The 19,442-nt window shown below is 52.4% G+C and overlaps 1 protein-coding gene across 3 annotated transcripts in view; it reads right to left on the reverse strand.

The window, feature by feature from the left end:
• The window catches only part of LENG8 (leukocyte receptor cluster member 8), a 49,847-nt gene that overhangs the window by 20,111 nt on the left and 10,294 nt on the right, over positions 1–19,442 (reverse strand). For all 3 annotated transcript variants that reach the window (XM_088450915.1, XM_088450916.1, XM_088450914.1), the window contains exon 6: positions 10,369–10,609. In XM_088450915.1, the coding sequence (XP_088307041.1) occupies positions 10,369–10,609 (241 nt within the window). The remainder of the gene's footprint in view (positions 1–10,368; positions 10,610–19,442) is intronic.

Genomic DNA, 19,442 nt, shown 5'->3' on the forward strand with positions numbered 1-19,442 from the left:
CCTCAGACAATTCTGCCCCGTCAACCCCTGCCGAACAGCGTCGGCAGGAAAACAACACAGGAGCCTCGGAGCGCTCATTCCCCTCATCAGACATGACACAAACTTTTTTGCAAAAAAAGTGTCTCACCGAAACGAGGAAAGGCGTATAACACCCACGCACTCCCAAGTATGCAACCCAAACAGCCCACAAACTGGTACTGAGGAGCACACCGCAGTATGTGACGGACCTCACAAATACGTAGATTTATATAAGTGAGGTACACAGAAAGAACACCCCTCCCCAACGCACCTGCGGGCCGTAGGAGAAGGAAAGGGATAGGTAAAAAGCTGACAGTAAGTAGAAAATAAGCACAGACAGCAGCACTAGCAAAAGTCACATACCATGCAGAGAAGTTATACTCACTGCACCTTCCGCTACAATCAACCTCCCAGATTCAGTGTCTGGGAGGGCTATAGCGCTGCGAACACTGTCCTTTGCAGGGGGAGAGGTACGCAGGGGGACTGGTCCACTGGAAGCCTGCCTGGGAGCTCTGCGATGCTGCCTGAGGAAGATGGCCGCCGGAGAGCTCTGAGGAGGAGTGGCCAGGAGATTACAGCCCAGCGGCGCCAGCACACATGAGAGAAGGCGCGCTGGGCTGAGGGGAGGAGCGCTGAAGCAGGGAAGGCTGCCTCCCCTGCTAGTACTAAACCCCCGGGGAAGCCGGTTCCCCGCCGGTACTTACACCCCGGGGGCCAGCGGACACGCGGGGTATGCCTGAAGAGGGAGAGCCCGCCACCGCTACTAGCGCCGCCGGTCTGTCCCCAGAGACCGGCGGCATGAAGACTGCATTATCCCCGCGTGCAGCGCTGACAGCGCTGCACGCGGCTTACCTGGCCCCTTCAGTCCGGCAGCAGTCCTTGGGTGGTCCCGGAGCCACGCTAGCACTGACTCCGGGGTCCCGCTGCGATCCCCGGATCAGTACCGGCGTCGCAGCGCCAGCGGGGCTGTTGGAGCGGCAGCATAGACGTCCAGATGGACAGTCTGATGCTGCCGCTCTGAAGACAGTAAAAATAAAATAATAAAAATCTTCTTTTTTTTTTTTTTAAATAAAGAATAAAGCTTAGGGGCTGCTTATGCAGCCCCACTGCTCAGGGTGACCCGACTCCGGCCGGGCACCAACTAAAACTGAGGTGCCTGTGGCCAGGGCGGGGTATAGAGGAGGACGGACCCAAGTGCATCCTGGGAGCAGCAAAGCTTTAACTGCGTGGTGCCCATGGATCCAGATCCAGCTATACCCCCAAGGTCAACCCTGTGGACCCCCTATGGACCCTGAAGTAGAAAACAATAATGGGTGCAGTATCGTGTGCAATCTCCTGGTCAGATATATCTGACTATCTTGACGGAAATATTAAGCAGCGCCATACCGGTCCTGACTGACGCTAAGTTTAGCTGCAGGGACCCATTATCAGCGTATGCAACTCACAGTTCCATCTAAAATATGGCAACGTGCAGCACGCAACAGTATGTGACAAACCTCACAGATATTAACAAATATATATATGTGAGGTCTCAGAACCACCCCAGGTACACCTGTATTAGGGCAGATAAAGAAAAGGGATAGATATACACTGACAGGTGAGAGAAAAAGCAGACAGTCAGCACTAGCATAAGTCACATACAATGCAGAAAAATATATATACATACATAAGCATGACATATAATATACTGCACAATGTCGCTACATTCAACTGCCCAGATTCAGTGTCTGGGAAGGCTATAGCGCTGTGTACACTCACCCAAAATGGTCAGGTACGCAGGGGGACTGGGCTCACTGACATCCTAAGAGTTCTGCAGCACCACAGAGAGAAAATGGCCGCTGGAGACCTCAGAAGAAGCGTGGCCCGCGGAGGAAGCAGCTCAGCGACGCCAGACTGTATTATTGAAAGGCGCGCTGAGCTGAGGGGAGGAGCCGCTAGACAGGGAAGGCTTCCTCCCCTGGCTAGCAATTAACCCCTCGGGATGCCGGCTCCCGCTGCCGCTATAATCCCTGGTGGGCTGTGGTAACGCGGGGTATGCCTCCATGGAGGGGGAGCCCGCCGCCACCGCTAGCGCCTCCGGTCTGTCCCCAGAGACCGGAGGCATAAGGCTGCATATTCACACGTGGATCACCGCAAGCGGTGACCACGTGACTTACCTGTCCCCGTCGATCCGGCAGCAGCCCAGGGATTCCTCCAGAGCCCGGCTAGTACAGACTCTGGGGTCCCGCTGCGATCCCCAGATCTGTACTGGCGTCGCAGCGCCGGCGGGGTGTAGGAGCGGCAGCTCAGACGTCCATTGGACAGTCTGATGCTGCCGCTCTGAATAGTAAAAAATAATAAAATAAAACTCTGCAGTAACGGTGACCCAACTCCGGCCAGGCACCAACTTAAACTGAGGTGCCTCTGGCTGGGGGGTGGGGTTATAGGGAGAGTGGACCCAAGTGCATCCTGGGAGCTAAAAGCTTTAACTGCGTGGTGCCCGGATTTGGTTCCCAACCTATACCCCAAGGTCAACCCTGTGGACCCTATGGACCCTGAAGTAGAAAGGTGTGCACTATTGGCAGCTTTTCCCATTAATCTGTGACCTGTCTGAGAAGTTATAAGGACAGGAATCTGCAAGTAACATCAAATTTCCATTCAAATGTGGTCCTTCAAGTCCAATTATAGAGACGAGAGAACAAAAAAAATATTTATTCTCTTAAACAGAGTGTTGTCAGGCTCAATGAACTTGTCACTATCCTGATGTAAAGACTCTGCCTTACCTCCAACACTATGAGCTATTTCACACATGCCGGTTCTTGTCGGCCAGGCAAGAACCGGACGGTAGCCGGGCGGCTTTTATCTGGCACTCAGTGCCTTTCATAAGCATCTTTGAGCCGCTTTTTGTGTCAGCTTTTTTCTTTTCCCTATTGGGTATGCTCAGCAGCAGCTGCACAAGCCCGGCCGGCAGAAGCCAGTGTGTGTGAAAGGCGTGCAGGGACGGCACGGCACCGTCCTGCATAGTAGTTTTTTCCGGCTATAACACGGCGACCGTGCCGTGGCCGCGTCGTGTGAAAGGAGCCTGTCCTTTCCCTGCAGTACTACATTTCACAGCCGGTTAAATACCGGGCGGCTTTTTGCCACCCGGTCAAAACCGGCATGTGTGAAATAGCCCTAACTCATCACAGAACAATCAGCAGGATACTGTGTGTGTGGGGGGGGGGGGGTTAAAGAGGCCCTTGTGTGCTACTTTGAGGTATGCCGCAAAACTAGCTGCCCAAAGACTTGCGGCCCGGGTTGGCTCTTCCAGGTTGGTGAAACAAACAGAAAGCAAAACAGGCAGCTGGAAGCTTATATACTGAACAGAAAGCATCCCGACTGTCCCTTGGGTAAATTTGTTTGGAATTTCACAAATGTAGAAAAGGAATTACCGAGAGAAGTCCACCAGATTTATCAGACATAACATGCAAAAAGAGAGGCGGGTAAAGCTACAGAGTACACAGCTGAACACTGCACCCACAGAAGAAACCAGAAATCAAAATTTACTTCCCTTTTTGGACTGAAGGACACAAATAATGGAGGGAGCTGCATTACTGCGTGAAGAAGCCCACCAAAACTGGGTATTGTTTCTCACCCCCTCCCAAGACTAAGCTCCCAAGTGACCCATGTCCAATTAACAAAAGTTTTCTTGCTGGATTGGGTGGGGGGTGAAGGGGGAGGGTGTAAAGAAACTGGATACCTTGGCAAGCCAAAAGATATAGAGGGGGAGGATTTCCTAACTCCTTCCTAAAGCTGGGTACACACTTCCAGATATATTGGCCGATCAATTGATCAGCCAATAACAAGAGATATGGTAAGAACTTACCTTTGTTATCTCTGTTTCTACGAAGTCCATAGGGTCCACAGGGTGACCTTGGGGTATAGCTGGATCCTGGATCCTCGGGCACCACGGAGTTAAAGCTTTTAGCTGCTCCCAGGATGCACTTGGGTCCAACCTCCCCTATACCCCGCCCCCGAGCCACAGGCACCTCAGTTGGTAAGCAGCCCAGGCCGGAGGAGGAGACGAAACAGAGAGAAGGAAGACTGGAACACACAAGAACCATACTCACAGAAATGGGAGACGGAAAACCGGTGACCAGTCACAGAGCCCATATGAAGCCAGGTGCGTCAGGGCGGGTGCCCTGTGGACCCTATGGACTTCGTAGAAACAGAGATAACAAAGGTAAGTTCTTACCATATCTCTTGTTTTCTACTTCAGGGTCCATAGGGGTCCACAGGGTGACCTTGGGGATGTCCCAAAGCAGTCCAACTAAGGGCGGGGACGCTCCTGTGCTGATAGGAGAACCCGGCGCCCAAAGGATGCATCCTGAGAGGCAAAGGTGTCAAACGCATAGAACCTCAAAAAGGTCTGAATGGAAGACCAGGTGGCCGCCTTACAGAGCTGAACAGCAGAGGCGCCACGGCTAGCAGCCCAAGAAGGGCCCACGGACCGAGTGGAATGAGCCTTAACAGAGGCTGGAACAGGTAAACCCTCCTGCATATAAGCCTCAATAATAACAGAACGAAGCCAACGGGCTAGAGTCTGTTTGTTGGCAGGCCAACCCCTCTTGTGAAAACCAAAGAGGATAAACAAAGAATCCGACTTCCTCACAGAACTAGTCCGGTCCACATAAACCTGGAGTGCCCGGACAACGTCTAAGGAAGTCTCCCCAGCCGAAAGATCAGGTGACTGAAAGGCTGGTACAACAATTTCCTGATTAATGTGGAACCTGGAAACCACCTTAGGCAGGAAATCAGGACGAGTGCGAAGCACCGCTCTGTCCTGATGAAAAATCAGAAAAGGGGGACGACAAGAAAGCGCCCCCAAATCTGAAACCCTCCTGGCAGAAGCAATTGCCAAGAGGAAAACAGTTTTAAATGTTAGCCACTTGAGCTCCACTGACTCCAAGGGCTCAAAAGGAGGACCCTGTAAGGCCCTAAGAACCACCGCCAAATCCCACGGGGCCACAGGTGGCACAAAGGGAGGCTGGATTCTCAAAACACCCTGGAAAAAGGTGTGTACGTCCGGCATAGCAGCGATCCTGCGCTGGAACCACACCGACAGACCAGACACGTGTACCTTCAGTGAAGAAAGACGTAATCCTAAATCCAAACCGGACTGAAGGAAAGCCAGAATACGCGAAACTCGGAACACCTGGGGATCATAGTTTCTGGCCTCGCACCACTGAAAGTGTGCCACACTCTGTGATAGATCCTCGCGGAAGCAGGCTTGCGCGCCCTCAGCATGGTGGTAATAACGGAGCTAGAAAAGCCCCGAGACCTCAGGACGGCTGTCTCAAGAGCCACGCCGTCAAAGATAGTCGACCCAGATCCGGGTGAAGACAGGGCCCCTGAGACAACAGGTCCCGCCGTTGAGGTAGGAGGTACGGAGCGTCGATGGACAGGCTCCGCAGATCGGAGTACCACGGCCTTCTGGGCCACGCTGGGGCCACCAGGATCAGTGTGCCTCCGTCCTGTTTGAACTTGCGCAGGACCCGAGGCAGCAGAGATATCGGAGGGAACAAGTAAGCCAGTTGAAACAGCCATTTCACCGACAGCGCGTCTATCAGACTTGCGCCTGCGTCCCTTGTCCTTGACCCGTACACAGGCAGCTTGTGATTGTAACGGGACGCCATCAGGTCCAGTTCTGGCAGCCCCCACTTGTCCACGAGTAGTTGGAATACCTCTGGATGAAGCGACCATTCCCCGGGATGCACATCGTAACGGCTGAGGAAGTCTGCCTCCCAATTGAGGACTCCTGGGATGAAAACTGCCGAGAGAGCTGGAAGATAGCGCTCCGCCCAAGCCAGGACGCGGGACACCTCCGACATCGCAGCTCGACTGCGAGTCCCTCCCTGGTGATTGATGTACGCCACCGTGGTGGCGTTGTCTGACTGCACCTGAACGGCCCTTCCGTGAAGAGCGGTGCCGGACGACTGCAGGGCTCTGTATACTGCCCGCAGTTCCAGGATGTTGATGGGAAGAATCGCTTCCTCCGCCGACCAACGACCCTGAAGTGACAAGGAGCCTGTCACCGCCCCCCAACCCCGGAGTCTGGCATCTGTCGTGAGCAGAACCCATTCCGGGATCCAAAAGGGGCGCCCCTCCAGGAGATGCGCTGTCTGCAGCCACCAGGCTAGGGACAGACGCACCTCCGAGGACAACACCAGCATCTGAGAGCGGATCCTGTGTGGCAATCCGTTCCATTCTGAAAGAATCAGCCCCTGCAGGGGCCTGGAATGGAACTGGGCAAACTCCACCATGTCGAATGCCGACACCATGGACCCCAAAACTCTCATCGCTGAGTGCACCGACACTCTGCCACTGCTCAGACAACTGTGAATCCGCAGCTGTAAGGAGGAGACCTTCTCTGGAGTCAGAAAAATCCGTTGCTGACGAGAGTCCAGCAGGGCCCCCAAATGAACCATCCGTTGTGATGGGATGAGGGAGGATTTCTTCCAGTTGATCAACCAGCCGTGCGCCTGTAGACAAGCGACCGTCAGGTGGAGATGCTGGATCAGTACCTCCGGGGAGCTTGCCAGCAAGAGGAGGTCGTCTAGATACGGTAGCAACCGTATCCCCTGGCTCCGAAGGTGAGCCGCCATGACCGCCATCACCTTGGTAAATACCCTTGGTGCCGTGGAGAGACCAAAGGGTAGAGCCCTGAATTGGTAGTGGTTGTGGAGAATAGCAAACCGCAGAAACCGTTGGTGCGATGTTGCTATAGGCACATGGAGGTAGGCGTCCTGGATATCCAGGGAGACCATATAATCCCCCGGTTCCATCGCCAGTATGATGGAACGCAAAGTTTCCATCCTGAATTTGGGAACTCTGAGAAACCTGTTCAGGGACTTCAAATTGAGGATGGGGCGATGAGAGCCATTGGGTTTCTGCACCAGAAACAGCGTAGAGTAATACCCCATCCCACGTTGAGACTGTGGTACGGGTATAATGACCCCCGCCGTCAGCAAGGCCTCTATGGCTTCCTGAACCTGCAAGGCCTTGGTTTTGTCCTGAGAAGGACTTGTGCAAAAAAACTGGCAAGGCGGCCTGTGCCGAAAAGACAGGGCGTACCCCTGGGAGACCACTTCTCGCACCCAGGCATCCGTGGTGGTATTGTGCCAGCACTGGGCGAATTGAAGAAGTCGGCCTCCCACTCTCTGGTCCCCCAGAGGGAGGCCCGTCCCATCACGCAGAAGGCTTATCTTCTGGCTTGGAAGAAGGGCGCCTAGCACTCCAGGCTTGCTTCTTTGGCTTTGAGGCGGTCTTGGGTGCGGACTGCCTCGGGAAGGACTGACCCTTTGCCTTGCCCTGAACCCGAAAGGAACGAAACGCCGAGCTCCGGACCTTAGCAGGTGTAGTAGCTGAAGGGAGGAAGGCTGACTTGGATTTTGCCAGGGTATCTACTATTTTGTCCAGGTCCGGACCAAATAGTAATTCCCCATTAAAAGGTAAGGCCTCCAAGCCTTTCTTTGAATCCGCGTCTGCTCTCCAAGACCGCAACCACAAGGATCTACGAGCAGACACTGCTGCCGACGAAACCCTAAAGGTCAACAGGCTAGCATCCAAAGATGCTTCTCCAATGTAGGAGGCGGCATCTCTCATCTGTCCTAACAACGCCCTCTGGACGTCCGGAGATTCATCCGTAAACGTGTCCTCCAAGGCGTTGGCCCACCCCTCAATGGCCTTGGCCACCCAGGAGATGGCCATGGACGGCCGGGCTACAGCCCCTGAGAGAGAATAAATAGACTTTAGACAAGTCTCCACCTTCCTGTCCGTAGGATCCTTCAGCGAGGATATAGACGGCAATGGCAAAGTAGCACTCCTGATGAGGCGTATTACATGGGAATCGACTGCAGGCGGAGTTTCCCATTTCTTACAATGCGCTTCCGGGAATGGATAATTGGACGCCAAGCGTTTCTGTGGCAGGAAACGCTTACTGGGCGTCTGCCAGGCCACCGCCATGTGATCAGTCAACTGATCAGACAAGGGGAACGCTGTAGAAGTAACCTTAGCCTTTTTAAAACTAGGATACCTTGACTTGGGAGCGGGTGCCTCATCCTCAATCAGAAGAATAGCCCGCACCGCCTTAACCAGAGCCCGCACATTGATGGAAGACTTAGTGTCTACCTCCTGGACTGAGGCATCTGAGGCTGAGTCATCCTGTACCTCACCATCATCCGAGAACCCCTCAGAATCCGAAAGATGCGCAGCCTGTGCCATGACTGAGCGTTTAGACGCCCTGGAGGGCACGTCACTGCGCAACATCGACTGAAAAGCCGAAGATGCTGCCGCCAAATCTTGGACAGTGTGGGAAAGCGCATCCACCCAGGGTGGAGGAGCTGTCACAGGAGCCTGAAACGGCACCACAGCCGGCTGTGCCACAGGGGTGGACTGAATATACATTGGCAACCCCGCATAGGGACCAACAGGCTGAGACCCCGGGGGAGTCTGCAATAATTGTGGGACACCCGGGGAATGGGGGATGGCAGGCTGGGGCAACACCCTAGTAGGGGCGGCAGTCGGGACCGACAGACGGTCCGCGATGGACACCAGCACCTGGGAAAACATCGCCCATGGTGGCTCCTGCGAAATGGGAGGTTTAGACGTACCAGGGACCGCCTGGCACCGTCCGCACAGGCCGTCCTGTGACAAATCCTCCCTATCCACTCCTGCAGAACAGCGCCTGCAGGAGAACAATACCGGAGCCCCGGAGTGCTCAATCTCCTCCTCAGACATGACTTAGGAAGAAAACGTGCGCACTCACCAGTGTGCTGAACAACAGCCCACAATATGGCACCGTGTAGCACACAACTGTATGTGACGGACCTCACAAATACGTGATCTATATTGGTGAGGTCAGTAGAAACACCCTTCCCCCGCACACCTGTAGGGCTTGTAGGAGAAGGAAAGGGATAGGTACAAGCTGACAGTAAGTAGAAAAAAGACACAGACAGGCAGCACTAGCAAAAGTCACATACCATGCAGGAAGATATACTCACTGCACCTTTCCACTACAATCAACCTCCCAGATTCAGTGTCTGGGAGGGCTATAGTGCTGTGTACACTGTCCTTCTGCAGGGGAGAGGTACACAGGGGGACCGGTCCGCGTGCTCCCTGAGAGTATCCACACTGCCACAGAGAAAATGGCCGCTGGAGACCTCAGTGGAGGAGTGGCCGAGTAATCTGCAGCTCAGCGACGCCAGACTCCGTGCTGAAAGGAGCGCTGAGCTGAGGGGAGGAGCCGCTGACAGGGAAGGCTTCCTCCCCTGGCTAGCATATTTAACCCCCGGGTTGCTGGCATCCCGCTTGCCGCGATATTAACCCTGGTGGTCTAGTGGTCTGGCGGGGTATGCCTCCGCTGGAGGGGGGGCCCGCCGCCACCGCTAGCGCCCCCGGTCTGTCCCCTAGACCGGGGGCATGGGACTGCATTTAAAAGGAACCCGCGCACCGCCGCTAATCAGCGGTGCGCGGCTTACCTGATCTCCCCAGCGTCTTCCGGCAGCAGTCCCGGGGGAAACCAGAGTCCGGCTAGTACAGACTCTGGCTTCCCCCGCCGCGATCCCCAGTTCAGTGCTGGCGTCGCGGCGCCAGCAGGGAGAAGGAGCGGCAGCGTGGGCGTCTGTACAGACAGCCCAGCGCTGCCGCTCTGGAGAACAAAACTAGTGTAAAAATAAATTTAACCTAGTTAAATAAAAAGCTTTAGGGGGCTGCTCCTGCAGCCCCCCCCGGCAGGGTGACCCGACTCCGGCCGGGCACCATCTAAAACTGAGGTGCCTGTGGCTCGGGGGCGGGGTATAGGGGAGGTTGGACCCAAGTGCATCCTGGGAGCAGCTAAAAGCTTTAACTCCGTGGTGCCCGAGGATCCAGGATCCAGCTATACCCCAAGGTCACCCTGTGGACCCCTATGGACCCTGAAGTAGAAATATTGTGTCCCCATCGGCCAGTGTGTACCACCGATATCTGAATTACATTGTTCACAGATATATCGAGTCGGCTGTGCTGCATAGTCGATGGCAGATATAGCGGCAGATAGATCGGGGCATTGTGTTGTGTGTACGGTCAGCTGAGGCTGCGGGGAGAGGGTCGCAATCCACGGCCAGCGGGTCCTGCCGACAGATGATGGTTGCTCAGTGTGTATGAACAACCAGCACCTGCAGATATATCTGCAGATCAGTCAATCTGAAGGTCTCTCTCTTTTAGGTGTACTCTTTGTTTTGTACCCAGCTTTAGCCAACATATTCCAAGGCTCCACTGTATCCCATCTGGATGTACAAGAAACAAAATACTAAATGCATTTAATATTAGTCTAACAGCAGATGTTTAACTTACGTTTCATACGATTCCACAGTTGGCCTTTCTTTGGCTTGGAAGATTCATTATAGGAATGCTGATTGTAATTGTTGGTATTTGTGGATAAGTGTTGCTGTGAAGCCTCACTGCCTGTAGATGCCCCTTGTGGACAGGACTGGGGCAAACTATGATTGACATGATGCGATTGGTTGTTCATGGCAGAAGCTTGTGACTGGACATTAGAATAAGAAATACCATCTTCTAGTCCAGGAACAGCAGGCTAAAAACCAATGAAAGAACGTTAAAACTGTGGGGACTGAAATAATTTACTTATGTACTAAAACATTATATAAGAAAAGAACAAATTCAAATAAATCTGGCAAACCGTTTCACATACTTTTTACTTTCGGATTGAAGCTCTGCAAAGAAGCTGACTAGAGTCCGTCAATAGCACCACTGAGATAAAAAATACATCTCCACAAACTTCACATCTGAAAAATCTTCTGTACGAATCGTTTTAATGAGATTTAGAAAAATATGCGAGAGATCGAGACCTATCTATCGCTATCCATTATAGAAGCTGCCAGACATGTCAGCAGCTGCACACTGCCAGCTAGACAGCCCCATTTCTCCATGGGGTTGAATGAGTTTGGAGAGACGCAGGGAGTGGCATGAGGCTGTAGAGAACATTGAGGGATGGGTCTGGAGTGACACACAAGGGATGAGGCTATAGCTACTTAGCTAGCAACCCGCCAATGACAAGTCAAAAATACAAACTTTTTTAGCAGGCAATTTGTAAATAAATATAACATCTGCATATTAACTTATATGCTTAGTTGCTAGTTTATTTTACTCGAAAATGTCCCGTATGAATGGTAGCTATGCTCTCCAGAGTATGAGTGTATGCGGCCATCACTGGTTCCCAGTTGAGTGGTAAGGCTCAAAAGACAGGTTTGCTCCTGCACCTCAATCTCTGTAAACACAATTACAACTTATTTTGGTGTCTTTCTAATGTGGCGATGTTTTGCCAGCTAGAGGAAAGAACAGATGTCAGCAAGGTCTCCTCTGCCAGAATGCGCTAATTTACATGGGCAATCTGGACCAACTAGTAGCTAGATATGTTAGATCAACTTTACAAGATTTATCAAAGTTGAAAATAGGAGAGACATACTGGAGTAGAATAAATGGATACATTAAAAACCTGCCACACCACCACAGTATAATAGAGAAATAAATATTGTCAGTGGTACTTTGGGTATAGAGAGGCTCATTCTGGAGTTTTGGTACATTTTAACACAGTATGTACTCCTCCCTTTCTATTTATCCATACTATGCTGGGAAATCAGTTCTGTTTCTAAACAAAACTCGAAAAAGACAGAATAAGGAGAGTTACGGTAAAACATACCTTAGTTAACGCTCTTTCTTCAAAGTCCATAGGGTGCACAGGGAGACAATGGGGGTGTAGGTGGGACCTGGAGGACCGGACACCAAGAGCAAAGCATTTCAATCCCAGGATGCTCCGGTCCCTCCCCCTATACCCCACCCACAGCCTGAGGGCAACTCAGTTTTGTTAACAAGCCCAAGGCAGGAGCAGGATAGGAGAGAAGGAAGACTGGTACACTGAGGAATCACACTCTTACACAGAGAATGAAACAAGAAGAAAACCCATAGAAGCCAGGTGCGTCAGGGCGGAAGACATTGGGGATGTCCCAAAGCAGTTGTTCAAGGGTGGTAATGCTCCCGAGATAGGAGAACCCTACGCCTGAAGGAAGCATCCCGAGAGGCAAATGTATCAAACACATAAAACCTAAGAAAGGTGTGGACAGAAGATCAGGTGGCCACCTTGCATAGCTGTTCAGCTGAGGCGCCACGCCGGGTTGCCGACGAGGGACCCACAGAGCGAGTAGAATGAGCAGAGACTGTAGTCGGCACAGGAAGGCCCGTTTGCGTGTAAGTCTGTGAGATAGTCATGCGCATCCATTTGGCCAGAGTCTGTTTGTTAGCTGGCCATCCCTTCTTGTGAAACCCATATAGGACAAAGAGGGAGTCCGATTTCCGGATGGAAGCAGTACAGTTCATGTAGATCTTTAAAGCACGGACCACATCCAAAGAGGTCTCACCTGCTGAGAGGTCTGGTGAATTAAAGGCCGGAACCAATTTCCTCATTCAGGTAGAAGCGAGAAACCACCCTGGCAAGGAAGCCTGGGCGTGTTCGAAGAACAGCACTTTCCTGATAAAATATCATGAAGGGGGAGTGACATGAAAGCGCCCCTAAAACCGATACCCTACGGGCAGATGCTATAACCAGAATAAACAGTCTTCGCAGTGAGCCATTTGACATCCACTGATTCCAGTGATCCCATGGAGCCACAGGAGGGACAAAGGGAGGTTGTATTCGTAGAACACCCTGCATGAAGGTGTGAACATCTGGATGAAAGCAATTCTGCGCTGAAACCAGATAGACCTGCACTTTCAGAGATGCTAGGCAGAGGCCTAGATCTAATCCAGCTTGAAGGCAGGCAAGAATCTAGAAACCTTAAAGACCTGAGAGTCAGTTTCTTGGAGCACATCATTGGAAATATGTATGCCATATTCTGTGGTAAACACTGACTGAGGCTGGTTTACGTGCTTTTAGCATGGTCTGGACCACAGAGCTGGAAAATCCCTTAGCCGTTTGGAGGGATCTTTCAAGAGCCAAGCCGTTAAAGACAGACAGGCTAGGTCCGGATGTAGACATGGACCCTGATACAACAGGTCTACTCGTAGAGGAATCTGAAGAGGAACAACTATGGAGAGCCTTTGAAGATTGGAGTACCAGTGACGTCTGAGCCAGGCCGGGGCGATTAACATGACTGCCTCCCTCCTGTTTGAATTTTCGAAGCACTTGAGTAAGCAGGGATATTGGAGGGAAGACAAATGCTAAATGGAAGTTCCATTTCAGCGACAATGCGACTATGAAGGCCATGTTGGGGTCCTTTGTTCTGGCTCCATAAATTGGAAGTTTGTTGTTGTGTCTGGAGGCCATGAGATCCACCTCCGGAATACTCCATTTGTCCACTAGAAGCTGAAAGACTTCTGGATGTAGACGCCATTCTCCTGCATGCATGTTGTGACGGTTGAGGAAATCCCAAGGATGAACAGTGTGGAGATAGCTGGTAGATTGCGCTCGGCCCAGGTGTGAATGCAGGACTCGTTTGTCATTGCTGACTGACTGAGTGCCCACTTGGTGATTGAGGGAGGCCACAGCCGTGGCGTTGTCAGACTGTACTTTTACTCCCCCCGTTTTTCAGAATATTCTGAGCCAGTGAGAGAGCTCTGTAGATGGCTCGAAGTTCTAGGATGTTGGATTGGCAACACTGCCTTGACTGGGGACCATCGGCTTTGGAAGGAGTGCTGGCCAGTTACTGCACCCCACCCTCGGAGGCTTGCGTACGTGGTGAGGAGAGCCCAGTCCGGGATCCAAAAGGAACGACCCTGGTTCAATGGGAACTCTGTAACCAGTCGAGGGACAGGCGAACCTCTGGGGGAGGCTCAACGTCTGGGATTTGAGCAGATGGGATAGCCCGTTCCATCTGGAGTGGTTCAGGTGTTTTAGGTACCTGGAGTGAAATAGGGCGAACTCCACCATGTCGAAGGTGGACACCACTGATCCTAAGGCCTGCATTACAGAGTGAATTGACACTCTGCGACTGAAGTAGTCTGTGCTGTAATCTTGTCCGCCATTATGAAGATTCTCTGAACTAAAGAGTCCAGGAGGGTTCCCAAATGTACCATGGTTTGAGAGGGTGTCAGGGAAGACTTTTTCCAGTTGATCAGCCAACCGTGCATTTGTAGAAAGGCAATGGTTACCTGCAGATGGCTGTGAAGAGTCTCTGGAGAGCTTGCCAACAGCAAGAGATTGGCTAAGTATGGGAGCAGTGTGATCCCTTGGTGACGAAGAGAGGCCGCCATAACTGCCATGATCTTGATAAAGACCCGAGGGGCTGTTGAGGTGCCAAATGGCAGAGCTTGGAATTGGTAATGTTGCTGCAGTGTTGCAAACTGGAGATAGTTGAATAGAAGGCGCTATATGTACATGTAGGTAAGCGTCCTGAATGTCTAGGGATACCATAAAATCTCCAGGCTCCATAGCTAGGATAATAGAACGGAGGGTTTCCATACGAAACCTGGGCACCGTGATAAACTTGTTCAGAGACTTGAGGATAGGCCGATGAGACCCATTGGGCTTCTGAACTAAGAAAAGGGTAGAATAATAGCCCTTACCCCGTTGTGAGGAGGGGACCCGAATAATTACTCCTGAATTCAGTAAGGACTGAATGGCTTTTTGGAGCAGCAGGGCCTTAGTTGAGTCCGATGGAGGTCCTGTGCAAAAGAAGTGTGTGTGTGTGGGGGGGGGGGGGCTCGCCTCAGGAAGGAGAGGGCGTATCCATGGGAGACCACTTCTCTTACCTAGGCATCGGACGTGGTTTGATGCCAAACTTGGGCGAATTGAAGAAGTCTGCCTCCCAGCCTGGGAGCCATCAGGGAGAGGCCCGCCCCGTCAGGCTGCTGGTCCTCTCCCGGATGGTGGGACGTTCAGTGTAGGCACATCACAGACTGACAAATGACTGCACGATTACAATGTTGTAATCATGCAGTCGTTTTCATGTCTTTTAGTGGATGGGCACCTTTAAACATTGAGAATTAGGCATCTATTAAAATCATCCGCCAAATAAAAATCTGTATTGCCGCTTTTGAGCCATAATTTACCAATCCTGTGCTGCGAAACCTAGCACTGCCAGAGTCAGAGTAAAATGTGCATGCTCAGTATAGGGCAACAGCATCTCAAGATGGCGTTACCCAGTGACAGTTACATTTTTTGTCTTCAGGTCTATGGAGGTGGAGGTTAGTGGTGGACAGGATAAATCTAATTTCTCCAGTGTTAACCTGTTAATAAATTGAGAAAAGTCCTTTCTCCAGTGAAACCACCAGATTACAAGAGATATGGTAAGAACTTACCTTTGTTATCTCTGTTTCTACGAAGTCCATAGGGTCCAAAGGGTTGAACTTGGGGTATAGCTGGATCTGGATCCACGGGCACCACGCAGTTAAAGCTTTGCTGCTCCAAGGATGCACTTGGGTCCGTCCTTCTCTATACCCCTCCCACGAGCACCTCAGTTGGTAAGTAGCCAAGGCCGGAGGAGGAGACTAAACAGAGAAGGAAGACTGAAACACACAAGAAACCATACTCACAGAAATGGGAGACGGAAAACCGGTGACCAGCCACACAGGCCATATGAAGCCAGGTGCGTCAGGGCGGGCGCCCTGTGGACCCTATTGACTTCGTAGAAACAGAGATAACAAAAGGTAAGTTCTTACCATATCTCTTGTTTTCTACTTCAGGGTCCATAGGGGGTCCACAGGGTTGACCTTGGGGATGTCCCAAAGCAGTTCAACTAAGGGCGGGGACGCTCCTGTGCTGAAAGGAGTACTCGGCGCCCAAAGGATGCATCCTGAGAGGCGAAGGTGTCAAACGCATAAAAACTCAAAAACGTCTGAATTGAAGACCAAGTGGCCGCCTTACACAGCTGAACAGCAGAGGCGCCACGTCTAGCAGCCCAAGAGGGACCCACAGAACGAGTGGATTGAGCCTTAACAGAGGCTGGCACAGGTAAACCCTCCTGTGCATAAGCTTCACAAATAACGGAACAAAGCCAACGGGCTAACGTCTGTTTGTTGGCAGACCAACCCCTCTTGTGAAAACCAAAGAGAACAAACAATGAATCAGACTTAATAACCGAAGCAGTCCGGTCCACATAGATTCTAAGAGCCCGGACTACATCTAAGGAAGCCTCACCAGCTGAAAGATCAGGTGACTGAAAAGCTGGCACCACAAGTTCCTGATTGATGTGGAACTTTGAGACCACTTTAGGCAAAAACTCAGGACGAGTGCGGAGCACCGCTCTGTCCAGGTGAAAAATCAGAAAAGGAGGACGACAGGAAAGCGCCCCCAATTCCGACACCCTCCTGGCAGAAGCAATTGCCAGGAGAAAAACGGTCTTAAATGTCAGCCACTTGAGTTCCACAGACTCAAAAGGAGGACCCTGCAGGACCTGTAGAACCACCGCCAAGTCCCAAGGAGCCACAGGAGGCACGAAGGGAGGCTGGATCCTGAGAACACCTTGGAAAAAGGTGTGAACATCTGGCAGTGTAGCAATCGGTCGTTGGAACCATACGGACAAAGCGGACACATGAACCTTCAGAGAGGCATGGTGTAAGCCAAGGTCCAAACCTGATTGAAGAAATTCCAAGATTCTGAAAACTCGGAACACCAGAGGATCATAGCTTCTGGACTCCTACCACTGAAATTAAGTGCGCCACACCCTGTGGTAAATCCGTGCGGAAGCAGGCTTGTGTGCCCTGAGCATGGTACCAATAACCGAACCGGAGAAGCCCCTAGACCTCAAGACGGCTGTCTCAAGAGCCACGCCGTCAAAGACAGCCGACCCAGATCCGGGTAAAGGCAGGGCCCTTGAGACAACAGGTCCCAACACTGAGGAAGAAGGTACGGAGCGTCGATGGAGAGGCACCTCAGATCAGAGTACCAAGGACGTCTGGGCCACGCCGGAGCTACCAGCACGAGCGTGCCGCCGTCCTGCTTGAATTTCCGCAGGACCCGAGGAAGTAGGGATATCGGAGGAAATAGATACGCCAGGTGAAACGTCCATTTCAACGAGAGCGCGTCTATCGGACACGCGCCTGCGTCTCTTGTCCTTGAACAGGCAACTTGTGATTGTGACGGGAGGCCATCAAGTCCAGCTCCGGCAGCCCCCATCTGTCCACGAGTAGCTGAAAGACCTCTGGATGAAGCGACCATTATCCGGGATGCACGTCGTAACGGCTGAGGAAGTCCGCCTCCCAATTGAGGACTCCGGGAATGAAGACTGCCGAGATCGGTGGAATGTGGCACTCCGCCCAAGCAAGGATGCGAGACATCTCCGACATCGCTACCCGACTGAGAGTTCCTCCTTGGTGGTTGATATGCCACCGTGGTGGCGTTGTCGGACTGCACCTGAACTACCCTTCCGTGAAGAGCGGGGCCGGACGACTGCAGGGCCCTGTATACTGCCCGCAGTTCCAGGATGTTGATGGGGAGAAGTGCTTCTTCCGCAGACCAACGACCCTGAAGCGACAATGATCCGGTCACTGCCCCCCAACCCCAGAGACTGGCATTCGTCGTGAGCAGGACCCAGTCCGGGATCCAAAAGGGGCGCCCCTCGATCAGATGAGCTGTCTGAAGCCACCAAGCCAAAGACTGCCGAACCTCCGGGGACAACACCAGCATCTGAGAGCGGATCCGGTAAGGTAACCCGTTCCATTCCGATAGAATCAGCCCCTGCAGGGGCCGGGAATGGAACTGGGCAAATTCCACCATGTCGAATGTCGACACCATGGACCCCAGAACTCTCATAGCCGAATGGACCGACAGGTGGCAACTGCTCAGGCAACTGTGTATCCGCAGCTGTAGGGAGGAGACCTTCTCCAGAGTCAGGAAGATCCTTTGCTGACGAGAATCCAGCAGGGCTCCCAAATGAACCATCCGCTGTGATGGAATCAGGGAGGACTTTCTCCAATTTATCAACCACCCGCATGTTTGCAAGCAAGCGATCGTTAGGTGGATATGTTGAAGCAGTACCTCCGGGGAGCTCGCCAGCAATAGGAGGTCGTCCAGATACGGCAGCAGCCGTACATTCTGGTTCCGAAGATGTGCGGCCATGACCGCCATAATGTTTGTGAATACCCTCGGTGCCGTGGAGAGGCCAAAGGGTAGCGCCCGGAACTGATAATCATGTTGAAGGATAGCGAACCTCAGATGCCGCTGGTGCGAAGGTGCTATCGGAACATGGAGATAGGCGTCTTGGATATGCAGGGAGACCATGTAATCCCCAGGTTCCATCGCCAGAATGATGGAACGTAACGTTTCCATCCTGAATTTGGGAACTCTGAGGAATTTGTTCAGAGACTTCAAATTGAGGATAGGGCGATGAGAACCATTGGGTTTCTGCACCAGAAACAGAATAGTACCCCGTCCCTCGTTGTAATTGAGGAACGGGAACAATGACCCCTGCTTTCAGCAAGGACTCTATAGCTTCCTGAATCTGTAAAGTCTTGGTCTTGTCCTGAGAAGGACTTGTGCAAAAAAACTGGTGGGGCGGTCTGTGCCGAAAAGACAGGGCGTACCCCTGGGAGACCACTTCTCGAACCCAGGCATCCGTGGTGGTATTGTGCCAGCACTAGCAAATAGAAGAAGTCGGCCTCCCACTCTGGGGTCCCCCAGAGGGAGGCCCGTCCCATCAGGCAGAAGGCTTATCTTCTGGCTTGGAAGAAGGGCGCCTGGCACTCCAAGCCTGCTTCTTTGGCTTAGAAGCGGCCTTGGTCGCCGACTGCCTCGGGAAGGACTGACCTTTGGCCTTGCCCTGAACCCGAAAGGACCGAAAGGCAGAGCTCCGTACCTTGGTAGGCGCAGAAGCCGAAGGGAGGAAGGCTGATTTAGACTTAGCTAGAGCATCCACTATTTTGTCCAAGTCTGGACCAAAAAGCAACTCTCCATTAAAAGGTAAGGCCTCCAGGCCCTTTTTGGAGTCAGCTCTCCAAGCCCGCAGCCACAAGGACCGACGCGCCGACACAGCTGCAGCCGACACCCTAGAGGTCAGTAGGCTTGCATCCAACGATGCTTCCCCAATGTAGGAAGCCGCATCCTTCATTTGTCCTTTCAACGCTCTCTGGATCTCCGGAGCATCATCCGGAAAGGTATCCTCCAAAGCGTTGGCCCAGCTCTCGATGGCCTTAGCCACCCAAGAGATGGCCATGGACGGACGGGCCACTGCCCCCGAGAGAGAGTGCAGATAGACTTTAAACAAGTCTCCACTTTCCTGTCCATGGGATCTTTCAGGGAGGATATCGACGGCAAAGGCAGCGTAGCGCTTTTAATTAAGCGGGTGACATGGGAATCCACCGCAGGCGGAGTTTCCCATTTCCTGCAATGAGCCCCAGGAAAAGGATAGTTTGAAGCCAACCGTTTCTGCGGTTGGAATCTCTTGCTGGGCAACTGCCAGGCCTAGCCATATGATCCG

This window comes from Taudactylus pleione, unplaced genomic scaffold (assembly GCF_031769625.1).
Source record: "Taudactylus pleione unplaced genomic scaffold, aTauple2 ptg000535l, whole genome shotgun sequence".
In the NCBI taxonomy this organism is placed as follows: Eukaryota; Metazoa; Chordata; class Amphibia; order Anura; family Myobatrachidae; genus Taudactylus; species Taudactylus pleione.